Consider the following 15012-nt stretch of genomic DNA (forward strand, 5'->3'; position numbering starts at 1 on the left):
CCTTTTCTCCACATCCTTGACAACTTTCTTGTCTTTTGATGATAGCCTTCTAACAAGGTCAAGGTGGTATTTCATTGTGGTTATTGCATTTTCCTAATGATTAGTGATATTGAGCATACTTTCATGTCTCTGTTAGCCATCTGTATGTCTTTTTTAGAGAAATGTCAGGTCCTCTGCCCATTTTTTCATTGGATTGTTTGGGTTGTTTTGATTGAGCTGTGTGAGTTATTTATATATTCTGGATATTAACCTTTTTTCAGTTATATCTTTTTCAAATATCTTTTCCTATTCAATAGGTTGCCTTTTTGTTTTGTTGATGATTTCCTTCACTGTGCAAAAGCTTTTTAGTTTGATGTAGTCCCATCTTTTAATTTTTGCTTTTGTTGCCTTTGCCTAAGGAGGCAGAGCCAATATGTATATATTGTTAAGGCCAATGTCCAAGTCCTTATTGCCTATGTTTTTTTCTAGATTTGTAATGGTTTCTGGTGTTACACTTAAGTCTTTGATCTATTTTGAGTTTATTTTTATATATAGTATAAGAAAGTGATCCACTTTCATTCTTTTTCATGCAGCTGTCCAGTTTTTTGAGCACCATTTATTGAAGAGACTGTCTTTTCACCATTATATATTCTTGCCTCCTTTGTTATAGATTAAATGACCATATATGTGTGGGCTTATTTCTGTACTCTCTATTCTGTTCCATTGATCTATGTGTCTATTTTTGTGCCAGTACCATACTGTTTTGATTACTACCACTTCATAGTAGATCTTGGAATCTGGGATCATAATACCTCCAGCTTTGTTTTTCTTCTCAAGGTTATTTGCCTCTTTGGGGTCTTTTGTTGTTCCATACAAATTTTAGGATTATTTGCTCTAGTTCTGTGAAAAAATGTTGTTGATATTTTGAGATGGGTTATATTAAATCTATAGATTGCTTTGGTAGAATGGACATTTTAAAACATCAATTCTTCCAATCTATGAGTAAGTTATATCTTTCCATTCATTTGTGCCATCTTCAATTTATTTTACCAATGTCTTACAGTTTTCAAAGTATAGGTCTTTCACCTCTTTGATTATATTTATTTTTCAGTGTTTTATTCTTTCTGGTGCAGTTGCAAATGGGATTGTTTTCTCAATTTCTATTTCTTTTTTTTTTTTTTTTTAAGATTTCATTTATTTGACAGAGACAGCCAGCGAGAGAGGGAACACAAGCAGGGGGAGTGGGAGAGAAAGAAGCAGGCTCCCAGCGGAGGAGCCTGATGTGGGGCTCGATCCCAGAACACCGGGATCACACCCTGAGCCGAAGGCAGACGCTTAACAACTGCACCACCCAGGTGCCCCATCAATTTCTATTTCTGATAGTTTATTATTAGTATATGGAAATGCAACTGATTTCTGTATATTAATTTTGTACCTGCAACTTTACTGGATTCACTTCTTACTTCTTAGAGTTTTTTTGATGGAGTCTTTAGGGTTTTCTATATATAATATCATGTCATCTGCAAATAGTGACAGTGTAACTTCTTCCTTACCAGTTTGGATGTATTTCATTTCTTTGTTTTGTCTGATTGCTGTGGCTAGGACTTCCAGTACTATGTTGAATATTAGTGGTGAGAGTGGACATCCTTGTCTTGTTCCTGATCTTAAAGGAAAAGCTCTCAGTTTTTCATCAGTGAGTATGATGTTAGCTACCGGTTTGTTACACATGGCCTTTATTATGTTGAGGTATGTTCCCTTTTTATCCACTTTATTGAGAGTTTTACCATAAACGGATGTTGAATTTTATGAAGTGCTTTTTTTGCATCTATTGTGATCATATGATTTTTATCCTTCTATTTGTTAATGTGGTGTATCACCTTGATTGATTTGCAGATACTGAACCATCCTTGGTTTCCTGGAATAAACCCTGCTTGATCATGGTATATGAAGTGCACCAATTTGGAAAGAGGCGAGAACTACAGAAGTGTTCCTGGGACTTTTCAGGTGATTATAAACCAATTCAAAATTACTTAAAAAAAAAAAAAAGACAACATGTACACACAAGATACAAAAATCAAAACAGTAAAAAGCAATGAAAAGTGAATCTCCCTTCCATCCTAGTTTTCATATCAGAAGAAAAGGACTGCTACCAGTTTCTTAGGGCTAAAACAGTCTTCTTTTATATGACTTTTATATGACTTATCATCTTCAAAACTGTTTATTCCTTCTGCACTTCCATTTCAGTTGTCTCCTACCTTAATCCATGTACTTATTCTGCATGGTATAGTCATAAAGAGGACTACAGTCCTTCACAGTCTTACCAAGTAGCCAACTGAACTGTGGGCCAGGATTCTTTTTCTCCCATTATGGTATTATTGCAGAAGATTTTACATTATCACAGCAATTAAAAAAAAAAAACACTCTTAGGAATATGAGCCCACATATTCCTAGTTCATAAATGATATTCCAGACAGCTTCTAAATCCAGACACCAAAGACAGCCTAACCTAAATACATGACTTAAAACAAATAGATCATGGATGCCTGGGTGCCTCAGTCAGTTAAGTGTCTGCTTTCGGCCCAGGTCATGATCCCAGGGTCCTAGGATCAAGTCCCACATTGGGTTCCTTGCTCAGTAGGGAGCCTGCTTCTCCCTCTGTCTGCCACTCCCTCTGCTTGTGCTCTCTCTGACAAATAAATAAAGTCTTAAAAAAAAAAAAAAACCCAAATAGACCAGCTATTTGAAATTGTTTTCAAGTAGGTCAATTTAGTCATCACAGTAGGTAATAAGGAAATAGCATCAACTTCCTGTTCCCCTGTTCTTTCATTCCTGGCCTCAGGGTAGACTGCTCTCCCATTCCAAAGAGTCTCCCCTTTTGGTTAGATATGACTGACTACTGACATGGTGTTAATGACTCCCCAGGACCATGGTTTGTCCATAAGTCATCCACAAAGCCCTCTCTGGGGGAGCGGGTAGAGAAGCAAACTAGGGTCTCAGCACTAGTGTTTGCACCTCTAGTTCAGATTTTATATAATGCTCCCTAGTCTGTTCCTGTCTATCAGAAGTGGGACTTGTCCTACACTGCCAAGTTTGTTACATAAGAGGCAAGGGACTTTGTATAGTAGAGACCCATTCATACACCCAGATACCTAAATGCTTTAACATGCTTTCTCTTGCTTAGGATTACAAAGTTCAGTAATATGTAGGGAAAAAAAATACTTTCATGGGCATGAGACGCTGAACAATACAAAATGTTCTCCGATTCACTATATAATACATTCCAATCCAAAACATTACTAAATTATGACTCTTTCCCAAGAGAAAATTATCATAAATGTTCTTTAAGTAATTCCTCATTAAAGGCCTGACATCTTCTTCCATCTCCCCAAATGAGACAATTTCATAAGAACCTAAATCTCCAATTTGTCACATTATGGACAATTGCTGGTATCTATTCTTGATAATATTATACTGTTTGCTTTTCTAATACATTGAAACCAAGGTTGCAGTACATGCCTGTATTATAGGTTTAATGTAGTCACCATGTAAATTCTGTACCTTTAATAAACCAAGCTTTGCAATATTATGTTTTCACAATATTAACACAAATCTAAATTTTCCATAATTATTTTCTAGGGAAATATATTAAATGACATAATTCAAGACAGCTATTGACTTTTAGGTAAAGCCATATGACAGTACCAACATCTGACCATTTTTGACTTACAAAACCCAACAACTTCATTTGATTCCACCTAATTCCATGGTGGTTTCAGAATAATGTGAGCACAAACCAAATACTAATCATCATAACAGAGAAATAGAAGAGGAATCAACTGCAACTACCTAGAATTGTCATAATCGATACATAAAATAGTTTTCCCACTTCCAAGATTATAGAACTTGTATGGTTTTCATACCTAAAATTTTAAGCCCTTAAGGATGGGCAAGGCCTGACAGATGAGGATAAATATACAAACTGGGAAAATTAACAATGACTATACTTTTGTTTCAAGAAAAGACATATCTTTAAACAAAGAAATGGTAAGGTAACACTGTTAAACTTTGGAAGCTCAAGAAAGATGTCTAAAAAACATAGCTTTTGGGTAACCCTCTCAGGTCCCCTCCCCCTTTGAGAGCTTTTTACTCTATCATTCAATAAACTTTACCACTGCTCAATAAAAAAAATAAAATAAAATAAAAACAAAAACATAGCTTTATTTATTAGCTTAAAATTATTCAAACATCCTGACAAACACTAAGAAGAAAGTAAGTTACCTATAATCCAAAAACTATCTAAAATTCCATAAAAAGAAGACAAAGTCCTCCATATCAACCTTCTAACCCCTTTCCTCTGAAACAGCCTACGCTACGCAGATTAGCTATACATACTTATAAATTTATTGTTATAAAAATGAAATTGAACTGTAATTTGCTTTTTCTTTTTTAATTAACCATGACTGCTTTCTTGATCAGTAAAAAGAGATCTATTTCACTAGTTTAAATAGCTGTAAAGCACTTCATTAAATAAACATTCTATGATGTATTTCATCATTTCTTTATCCTTGTAATATATTTTTCAGTTCTTATTTTATTATGTCTGTGTGATTTGGAAATCACTGTGTCCCCCTTTACGCTAGGACTGTGGGCAAAGGTTTGGTAAACTTTGAGGTCATCAAAGCATCTTCTTGAAAAATACAACTTAGAAAATAGCCTACATTTGTTTTAGACTATGTTCTTAAGGAATAAAAGAATCAGAGAAAGAAAAGCAGTAAGAAACATACATACATATACATTAACAGATGTGTAGATGGGGAAAGAGTAAGTGATTATCTCATGTGTTTATAATGAGACAATATTAAGAAAATGAATGAGGAAGAGAGTTATAAAATGAGATTTTTACTCTCATAAGTTGAAGGTGTTTAAAGTCCCAAACTCTGAGTACAAGCTAACTCTTACTTTTTTTGTGTTTTGAGGATTTAAGTTTGTTGACTTGTTCAAGAGATGAAGCACTTTAAATTGCAAAGTGATGTTAATGAAAAATGAAAAATCCCAATCAGCTTTAGTTGGAAGTCAGCATTACAGCACAGCACTTTCAGAAAATTATGTTGCAAGCTATTACTGTATTACTTTTGCTGTTATTAACTGGAAACAAGAACTGAGGGATAAAGAGCCAGAAAGAAGGCCACCAGCAGACTTCAATAAACAGGGCAAATACACCAGTGAAGATCTAGATAAATACAGTTCTTTACCATTTTTATGCATTATTTCATGTTTAAAATTTTGCTCCTAAGCCAATGATTTTATTCTACCTTTGGAATCACTACCATACGATAATGAAAATAGGGGAGCATGAACTTTGGAGTCTAGATGGATGTGGGCTCAAATGCCAGCTCTATACTTTTCTGGCTGAGTTATCTTGGAAAACTTATTTAAACTTTTGGGTCTCAGTTTCCACTTCTAAAACAAAAATTACATAGATGTTGTTGTTAGTATATGTCAATAAATGTTGGTTAGGATATGTACCTAATATACCTAGCAAATCATATTAAGAGCACTACCTTTGCATAAACGAAACACTTAGATACATTACTCCAAGCATTGGTTCTCAAAACGTGGTTGTCAGAACAGCACATTCCCATCACCTTTGAGCTTATTAGAAATACAAATTCATGGACCCCACTCAGGCTTACTGAATTAGATGGTCTAGGATGGAACCCAGGAAACTATTTTACAACCTCTCCAGTTGGATTTTGTGCATGTTAAAGTTTGAGAACCACCGCCTCAGAATTTAGCTAGACATGATTTTCATGTGATAATTTCCATTAATGAACACTAAAGGATCCAGCAATCATCCATGTGGCTGACTTATCTTATCCATTAGGCACAGAAAGCACAGTACCTGTGGCCTATGATACTTTGAAGGGCCTATAAAAAATGTTTTAATGTTATTTCTTTTAAAATCAGAAGGAAAAAAACATAATTATAATCAATATATAATAATGAATCCAGCCTGGATTGTCTCTTTAGACCAAAGCAGTTTAAAAAAAATAAAAACAAAACCAAGTTTTTAAATTTTTATCAAAAATATAGTTTCATATATAGCACTATAAATCTGACTTTAAAAATCTTTGGTGTATTTCTTGTGGACAAAGGGACCCAAGAAAGCAAAAGTGCCTAAGATCTGGGAAAGTCATAATTCAACCCCAGTCACCTGAAAACTTCACTGTTCATTTATTAATGTTGATACTGAAGAAACCTGTGTTATTCTGAGGATATATTCACTGACAATTTGTAAAATATGAGTTTGAGCTTCACTTAATCAAAAGTTTAAAAACTTAAACATTAAAATTTTAGCTAATAAACTACCTGTTGAAGTTCTAGGAAAAAATCTGCGACATGGAACAGAGACAGAAAGCATGAACTAAAAGAAAAACTGGAAACAATAAAGGAGCTTCAAATGGAGCATGGTAGGATTAAACAAGAGCAAAAATAAGATAATCAACAAGTTGAAAGTGAAGTAGAATATTATAATGTAGAAATTATGTTAAAATAGAAACTTAAAACATACTTATAACAGAAATGTATACATTATTCTCATACAAGACTCACTGTTCATTTTATCTGACACAAATGCATTTAGCTCTTCAAAAACCATCAACCAGAATTTGCAGAACATGCTATTGTCTTCTGAAACTTGTATTCAGTCATGGACTAACTATGTACTACACTTTTTAGTGCTTAAAATAATAAGATTGAGTATTTTGTTATCAAAGAAATCTATGTATTTAGACTGGGCTACTATTTTATTAATAACCACTAAGCTCTACCAGCATAAAATACGAATCAGTTTATTCAAGTACAGTTGACCCTTGAACAAGTCAGGGGTTAGGAGCATCCATGCCCCCATGCAATGGAAAATCTGTGTATAACTTTTGATTCCCCAAAAACTTAACTACTAATAGCCTACTGTTGCCTGAAGCCTTGCTGATAACATAGTAAAGTAACACATATTTTGTATGTTATATGTATTATACATTATATTCTTACAATAAAATAAGCTAGACAAAAGGAAATGTAATTTTAAAATCATAAGAAAAAAATCATATGAAAGTGAAATACACTTACAGTATTGTACTGTATTGAAAAAAATCCACATTATTATAAGTGGACCCATGCAATTCAAACCTAAGTTGGTCAAGGGTCAACCACAGTTTTACATGCAACATTTTAAATCTGACTAAAATAGAGGAAAAGCCAGCCAGCCATGATACAAAAAAAGAATTTGTAGCCATAGAGAGCAATCTTCGTTATTATGTATCCATTACCAACTCAAGTCCTCCTTCTGTCAGTTCCTGCCCTTTTTAAAAGTTGTTTCAGCATTGATTGTAATCTTCAAAGCCAGGCCCTAGTTTCACATATTGATTGTTGATCCTTTTTAGTGTATTTATCATAGATTTCTACCACAATGTTACTTAGGGCAAAGACATTTTCTGGACTTCTGAGAAGATTGAATTAGATGGTTTCTAAGGAATCCAGGTTCTAGAATTCTAGGATTCTGAATTTTCCTTGGCAGAGAATATTTTAAACATGTTGTTTTCATTTGTTCATTCATTCAGCAGATATGTGTTAACCTACTGGGGCGAGACTCTATTTAGACAAAAAGTACATTGAGGATGGAGGATAAAACATGTTCAAAGGCTCTAAAGTAGAAAAGAAGATGAAGCATTTGTGGAACTGAAAGAAATACAAAATGGTTGGAGCTTAACTGAGAAGGTGAAAACGCTATTAAGATGAGGCTCATGAAGTAGTTAGGGAGGGCCCAGTAGATCAAGTAAGGATTTAGGATTTTATCCTAAGAGCAACAGGAAACCTTTGAATGGTTTAAACAGGAAGGTGCTTTGATCTGATTTTTAAAAAAGAATCATTGTAGTTTTTGTGTGAGAAATGGATTAGAGGATGGGTACAGAACATGGAATGGCCTGTTTGAAGCTGTTATTACAGTAGTATGGCTGAGAGGTGATCGTGGCTAAGACTAGAGTAGGCTCATTGGAATTGAAAAAAATGTGAATAGATTCAAGATACATTCAAGGATGTAGATTTAATCTAAAAAGCAACTCAAGAGTGATTCCTAGGTTTCTAGTTTGTGAAACTGCGTGGATGGCAACACTTTGTACTGAGCAAGAACCCCAGCAGAGGAGTAGCTTTGGGGAGGGTCTCATGCTCCTGTGTCCTTCCAAAGGATCCTGTAGTTGGTCTTAACTCTGTTTTCCTCTGAATTCTGTTTGCACAGGATGACTGTGTACCTTTGTAGATGTTGGTCCTCTGGTTATCGTCATTGACCATTGTGGTTGGAGATCGGATGTTTGCATTACTGAGTTTGGAAGAGTAGGTCCAGGGTTCAAACTTGGTAGTGAGTGACCAGACTGAGTAAAAAAACATTGGAGAAGATAGGGCGTTAGAATTAAAATGTTGGGTGGCAGGACCCTGCTTTGTTTTGTTTTTCTTTTTTTCTAAATTTTCTTTAATGGAATTAGAAAAGATAAAGTAGCTTATTATATCCACTGTAATTACCCATGCATTCAAACCTAAAATAGTCTTTCTCCATTATTTTTATCTTTTATGCCAGAATTAAATTGTTTAATATGACAACTAACAAATTAGCTTACATCTCAATAAAATTTGCTAAACAATAAAGACATGCTATACTTTTAATAAAAATTGACTACGTAACAGATAATTGGTTTTGTAATTAGTCATATTTCTAATATTCAAAAGCATTCTCAGTAACATCCCTCAGTGTCATGCAAAATGTATGTACAAAGAAGGGCTACTAATTTGTATTTGTAAGTATACTAAATACATCTATACTTCAGGGACATGTCCTCAAACTGAAGGTTTCTAGGCCTGAATACCTAAATAAAGAGATACATGATACTATCAATTCTTAACTGATAAGGTTCATATGGAAGAGTAGTGATTCCTGAAAATATCTTTAATCTTATACTTGAATATGGAAACTGATCATTTCACATGTGATTGCAGACTCATAGACTAAATTAAACTAAAAGGAAAGAAATTTAGAGATTGTTTAATCTAATGGTTTTCATAATGTGGTCCCCTAATCAGCAGCATCTTGCATCACATGGGAACATATTAAAAATGCAAATTTTCAGGCGCACTCCAGACCCACTGAATCAGAAACTCTAGGAGTGGGGTAGAGCATTGTTTTAACAAGCCTTTCCAAGTGATTTTGATGCCACACTTTTAAAGTTGGAATTATGTGTTCCCATAAAGATTAGCTGAAATTCACACACAAAATAAGACAATGGACTTTGTCCTAAAGATCCTAAAACAGATTGGTTAAAAGACATCTTTTATGTAACTCCACCTTGTTTCCCATTCTATGTGTATATTAGTTTTCTACGGCTGCTGTAATAAAGTAGCACTAACTTAGCAATTTAGCAAAAATGTATTATCTTACAGTTTTACAAGCTCAGAGGTCCAACATGTTGTTTTGCTGAGCTAAAATCAAGGTGCTCACTTTGCTTTCTGGAAGCTTTACGGGAGAATCAGTTTCCCTGCCTTTTCTGGAAGCTGGCTTCCAGAGGCCACCCACATTCCTTGACTTCTGGCACCTTTTTCCATTTTCAAAGCCAGTATGCATGTATTTTTAAATTAGAGATTATTTTTTAAAACTGCATTTTGGAGTCTGTACAAATGAGTCCAGTCAACCACATATGCCTATTAACTACACGCCTCAGTATTATACTGTCACTGGCACAGACTGTATGTCATAGAGCATCACAACTAGATCATTCAATATACTCAAACAACAAAAATAACAAAGTATAATAAATTATATTCATTATATTACTTTTACTAAATCAGGAAAGATTATTCATTTTAGGAAAAGACTTTAAAAGAAGTTTTAAAGGAAAAGGTTTTCTGCTTATGCCTTAGCTGACAGGACAATTAAACTAATTAGACTAGTTCATTCCTCAAAGATTGCACAAAATCATAGTTTTTCTGCATCGTCTTAACAGTGAATTTTCACTGACACATAGCAGAGATTTTCGTTTTTTAAAGAGGGATAGTGAGGGATTTAAGAAAAATGTTCGCTTAGAGGACTATGCACCTAAAGGAATCGAGTTTTGGTGGTGTAACTACACATAACTTCTTTCTTTTCTGTATTCGGATTTTCATTAAAGAATGTCTTATTTTTATAATTTTAAAAAGCCAAAGGAAAAAGGAAAAGAAGGAAAAGCAAAACGTGAAATAATAACCTGCAATTAATTATAAGGCCTGACTTGTAAGGTAGGGAATGGTTTTAGAAGTCTTAGGTACATGACAGCATTTTTTTTTACATTGTCATCCACAATGTACTGTAGAATCTTCCTTGATAAATTATTTTGAAAACTTTTTAAAAAATGAATGAGGACCACAAATCATTTTCTACACATGTGATTACAGTAACTACCTCACTGTAGCTTCCCTCTTCAGTTAGCTATGGTTTAAATTCTAAGGCCTGGTCAAAGAAAGGAACTTTTAACATTTTTTAGGCAATTGTGGTGCCACAGAACCCAAACTCATCACCGGCCTGGCTTAGAAGCGCTCACACACCAAGTCTGCCATGGGGCCCTCGGCGGTCGAGATTTTGGGCGAAACGTGTCGAGGCCGAGTCGGCGCCGCGCAGGCTGGCCCTACCGAGAGCCAAGGCGGAGGGAGCCGCGAGCCGGCGTTCGGTGCGGCGCTGCAGAGCGCTCTGCCCGCGAGCGGAGCCCGGGCTCTTGAGGGGGAGCGGCGCTGGGGGCGGCGGCGTCGGGGTGGGGGCGGGAGCCGGGCGGCAGCTCCAGCGCCCGTGGGGGAGGAGCGGCGGCGGCTGGAGCTGCTGTGGCGACGGACGCGAGGCGGTGGCAGAGGAGACCCACCCCTGTCCACATGGACAGTCGCAAAGGCCTCCGCTGATGCATTCACGCCTGGGCGGGGTGGGCGGACGGCTGTAGCGGCGGCGGCGGCTGCAGAGAGAGCGAAGGGCCTGGGGGCGCCTGACGGTCGCGAAGACCTCGCCGCCCCGGCGCGGCGGCGGCTGCGGCCATTTTACGGCCCGGGACGAAGGGAGGTGTGTTTGTGTGCTCGCCTTCAACCTCTCTTCCTGGGGCCCGCGGCTGGGGAGAGCGTCTCAGGCGGCCTGGGTAGGCGGTGGATGGGGAGTCGTGGGCCGAGAGGAACCGGGCCCGGGAAGCGCCGTCGCCGTCGTCGCCGCTCGCGTTCCCCCGGAGGGGCCTGAGGAGAAGCCCAGGCCGCGGGCCTCGCCACCCGCCAGCCCGCGGATAGGCCCGGGAGCGCCTGGCCTGCTTTGTGTAGGCCCATCTGGACGTGGGAGCGCCGCCCCCCTGACGGCCGAGTTCTAGGCCCGCAACCCTGCGGCGGCTACCTTCCTGCGGCGCGGCCCCTCATCCCGGCAAGCGCGGCGGTGGTGTGGGCCATGGATTAAGAAGGAGGCGGCGTGGGAGGAGGAAGATGGCGGCTGGCAAGAGCGGCGGCAGCGCTGGAGAGATTACTTTTCTGGAAGGTACATCTGTTTCTGCCCTTGCAGGGGGTGGGGTGGGGAAATACAGGAAAGTGTGGCCCCCTGGTCTCCGGATATTCAGTTATTCGCATTGGGTGGGGGGGGGGGCGGCAGAGGCACTGGGGGGCGGGGGCTGCTGGGGCGATGGCGGGGAGGGAGTGTGTTGCGAGCGCGCTGGGTTCGAGTCCGCCGGTGCGGGGGTGGGGGGACTTGGCCTAGGCCGACATAGCCAAGAGGGCTCCGGTGGATCCAGATTCCAGCTGGAGTTGGTGGGTATCTTTAGAGAGTGCATGGGTTAAGTCTTTGACATTTTAATATATTTTGGTGGTGGCCTAGGGATGAGAGCAGATTGCATTCAGATCTTTTTTGGTGTTCATGGAAAGTTTCAGATTGCTAAAGTCGGGTGAAATTGGGGGACAGTCTAAGTAGGGAGGGGAGAGGTAGTTTTACTTGGATATGTTTTATATACGCCTTCTTCTCTTTCTGTTTCGCAGAGCTTTAGGCTTCCTAATGCAGCCAGTATTCCGAAGAAGTCTGGCCATGTCTGATACTCTTACGAAATGTGTTTTGCTAAAGATATTTTATAAAATAATTTATCTGAAAGTAGAGAAGGAGATTCACAATGTCAATATGGGGACGGTCACCAAAGCTAATAGACAAAGTTTGGGTGGTTCCATTTTTATTCACTTGTGAGGGAAAGTTAAACATTTGCTCTAAGTGGATTAAGTAAGTCTTAAGAAACGCTGTATGTTATTGTTGGGAATGGTGGTAATGGGTAACAATATTGGTTCTTTGCCCGTATAAATAAGGACCTCCCCCCCCCCCCCTCAGTACTGGTAAATTCGTTGTGGTTGTGGACCAGGAACTTGACTGTTCACATTGCTTAATTTGACTGTGGGTTCAGTGTTTACACTGAATTAAATATAAATTGAGTTTATAAATATGTTTAGAAAAATGAGTCTGTTGTGCAGTGATTGTTAAAAAGGATTAACCACTCTGGATAATTTCACAAAGATGATTTTCATATACAGTATAAGCAGTATTTTTTAAAAATAATTAATTAGAAACATTTCTGGATTAAGAAAGTGTATCTTAACTGTGGTACAGGTATTCTATAAGAGGGTGTAGAGAGATAGGTATTTCCTTGCTTACAGTTTTATTAACAGCACCTGGAACAGTGCCTGGACTACAGTAGATCCTCAGTATTACTCTAATGAACGAATTGGGCCTAACAGAGGCAAATAGGAAAAGAAAGCTTAATTTTCTTAAGTTTTTCTTGAGTATACCAAAGCAAAAAAAAAAAAAAAATCTTAAAGGTGATGAGAGCTTTATATGAGATTCCTAGTAAGAAGATGTGGAAAGCTTCTAAAGTTTTTCTGGGTTCATTTCGTATTAGCTCTGTTCTACCTCCATTGTTGTTTGGCCAGAATAGATAACCTATCAGAGACTGAGTGTGGTGCAGCTTGTGTTACAGGTGGTGCTGTGCTGATATTTTTTGTTTTGATATTGGAACCTCCAAAGATGGCTTGTGATGCTTTCTTAGTACATTCAGTATGCAGATGATTGATTGTATTTTTGTACTGCAGTAAGTTTGGGACTTCTATAGGGCTTCTGATTCAGTTTAAATTCTGACTAGATGAGCATAGGGAGGATGGAAAGAGCATAAATAAAGCCAACAAATACAGGGCTGATTGTGAATTTCAAACTATTGCTTTAAGTTGAATCTGACTTAAGGGTCTAGGAATCTACAGTGACAATAAATTTGAGTTTCATGTCTCATTCAGCATTCCCATAAACAAAGCAAATGGTAACTTGTTAGAATATGACCATAAGGGAAAGCAAGGATTTCAGTTTCTCATATCTGATTTTTATATATTGTACTGAATCTTTCTAAATAAATGGAATGATGCCAGTATTTTTTGTGTTCAATTCTTTTCTTTCCACTTTAATACTCCACTGTAACTTGCCATACATTTTATACTACCATATTTATGTGTTTTCAAAATATTTCCCCATAGGCCTTAGGATTTAATATTAAACATCAACAGAGTATACTTTCCTTACTCTCTGGTAGACTTATTGAAAAACTGAAGTAGGTTTTCATTTACTCATCAGGTATTTATAGCCACCTATTCTGTGCTAGGCACTGTACAAACACATGGTATTCCCTTATACTATTTTCTTTTTCACAGTAGCACTTACCACTTGATAAGCTTATGTTTTTCAGTCCTACTAAAATATAAACTCCCTGAAAACAGTGACTTTGTCTTTTCACCATCATATTTCTTGCACTTAGAACAATTTGTTGTTAATGGAATAAACAAGATGATAGCAGTATGATAAAGACTGGAAGAAATAACACAGAGCAATAAAGGAATGGAAAAGCCATTTTACATGGTATTAAAATCAGGAAAGGCCCTCCTGAGAAAGTGACACCTTACTTAAGGTAACACCTTAACTATGAGATACTTGAGAATATGGCAGAGGAGATGATGCCTGTAAAGTTTCGAGACGATACATGGTTCCATTTGTGAAACAAAAAGGAGGTCATTGTGGCTTGAATGTAGCAAGCAAAGGAGAGAGTGATAAAAAGAGAGGCAGTAGATCTATCATGCAAGATGTTGAATTTTTATTTTATTCTAAGAAGTGGGAAGTCATTGAAGAGTTTGGGGCCAAGGAGTGTCATGATATGATTTATCTTTTTAAAAATCACTTTGTTCTGTGTACGATGATTTAGAGAAGAGGAATAGTAAAATCAGGGGCTTGAGTTAGAATATCGGAGTACTCTAAAAAAGAGGGGTTAGAATAGATAAATAGATAAAAAGTACTAGGAGGTAAAAACTTCCAGTCATAAAATAATCACAGAGGTGAAAAGTACAGCATAGGAAATATAGTCAGTAATACTGTAATAATGTTATATGGTAACAGATGGTGACTACACTTAACAGTAGTGAACATTGAGTGATATATAGAATTGTTAAATCAAAATGTTGTACACCTGAAACTAATATAACGTTGTATGTTAACTATACTTAAATAAAACCAACAGATGGTCTTGAATTAGAATGGTAGCAGTGGGGATTGGGGAAGAGTGGATAGACTGAAGATATGTTTGGATGTAGACCTTACAGGACTTCTTGGTGGATTGTATTTTGAGGATCAGAGTATGGGAGTAATCATAGATGGCTCCTAGAGTTTTGGTTGGAGGTGTTGGGGGGTAATTCCACTTACTGAAATGGAGTAGACAGAGAGGAATGAGGAATTTATAGCTCTACTTCGGTCAAATTAAGTTTGAGATGCCTATTTGTCATCCATATTCTAAATTATGTTTTATTTCCTTATAACTAAGTAAAATGTTAATTCTATTTCCTTTTCTGACTTCATTAGGGAAAAGGAGACCTACTGGCTACTATTGTACTTAATTTTTTTAGTATAGTATCACACTAAAATTGTTTTGTTTC

At 37.4% G+C, this 15012-nt stretch overlaps 2 protein-coding genes across 16 annotated transcripts in view; one reads left to right on the plus strand and one right to left on the minus strand.

The window, feature by feature from the left end:
• The window catches only part of LOC130541994 (histone-lysine N-methyltransferase 2B-like), a 57961-nt gene extending 46492 nt beyond the window's left edge, over positions 1 to 11469 (minus strand). Inside the window, exons 1-3 of the mRNA XM_057303890.1 lie at positions 11417 to 11469; positions 10603 to 11147; positions 8286 to 8405 (exon numbers count right to left, since the gene is read on the minus strand). Of these exons, the coding sequence (XP_057159873.1) occupies positions 8286 to 8405; positions 10603 to 11147; positions 11417 to 11469 (718 nt within the window). The remainder of the gene's footprint in view (positions 1 to 8285; positions 8406 to 10602; positions 11148 to 11416) is intronic.
• Positions 11135 to 15012, plus strand: part of SENP6 (SUMO specific peptidase 6) — a 116939-nt gene continuing 113061 nt past the window's right edge. For all 15 annotated transcript variants that reach the window (XM_026507055.4, XM_026507059.4, XM_026507063.4 and 12 more), the window contains exon 1: positions 11135 to 11554. In XM_026507055.4, coding sequence (XP_026362840.2) covers positions 11503 to 11554 — 52 coding nt within the window. In that variant the 5' untranslated portion in view covers positions 11135 to 11502. The remainder of the gene's footprint in view (positions 11555 to 15012) is intronic.

The sequence above is a fragment of the Ursus arctos genome, unplaced genomic scaffold (assembly GCF_023065955.2).
Source record: "Ursus arctos isolate Adak ecotype North America unplaced genomic scaffold, UrsArc2.0 scaffold_29, whole genome shotgun sequence".
Taxonomy (NCBI): Eukaryota; Metazoa; Chordata; class Mammalia; order Carnivora; family Ursidae; genus Ursus; species Ursus arctos.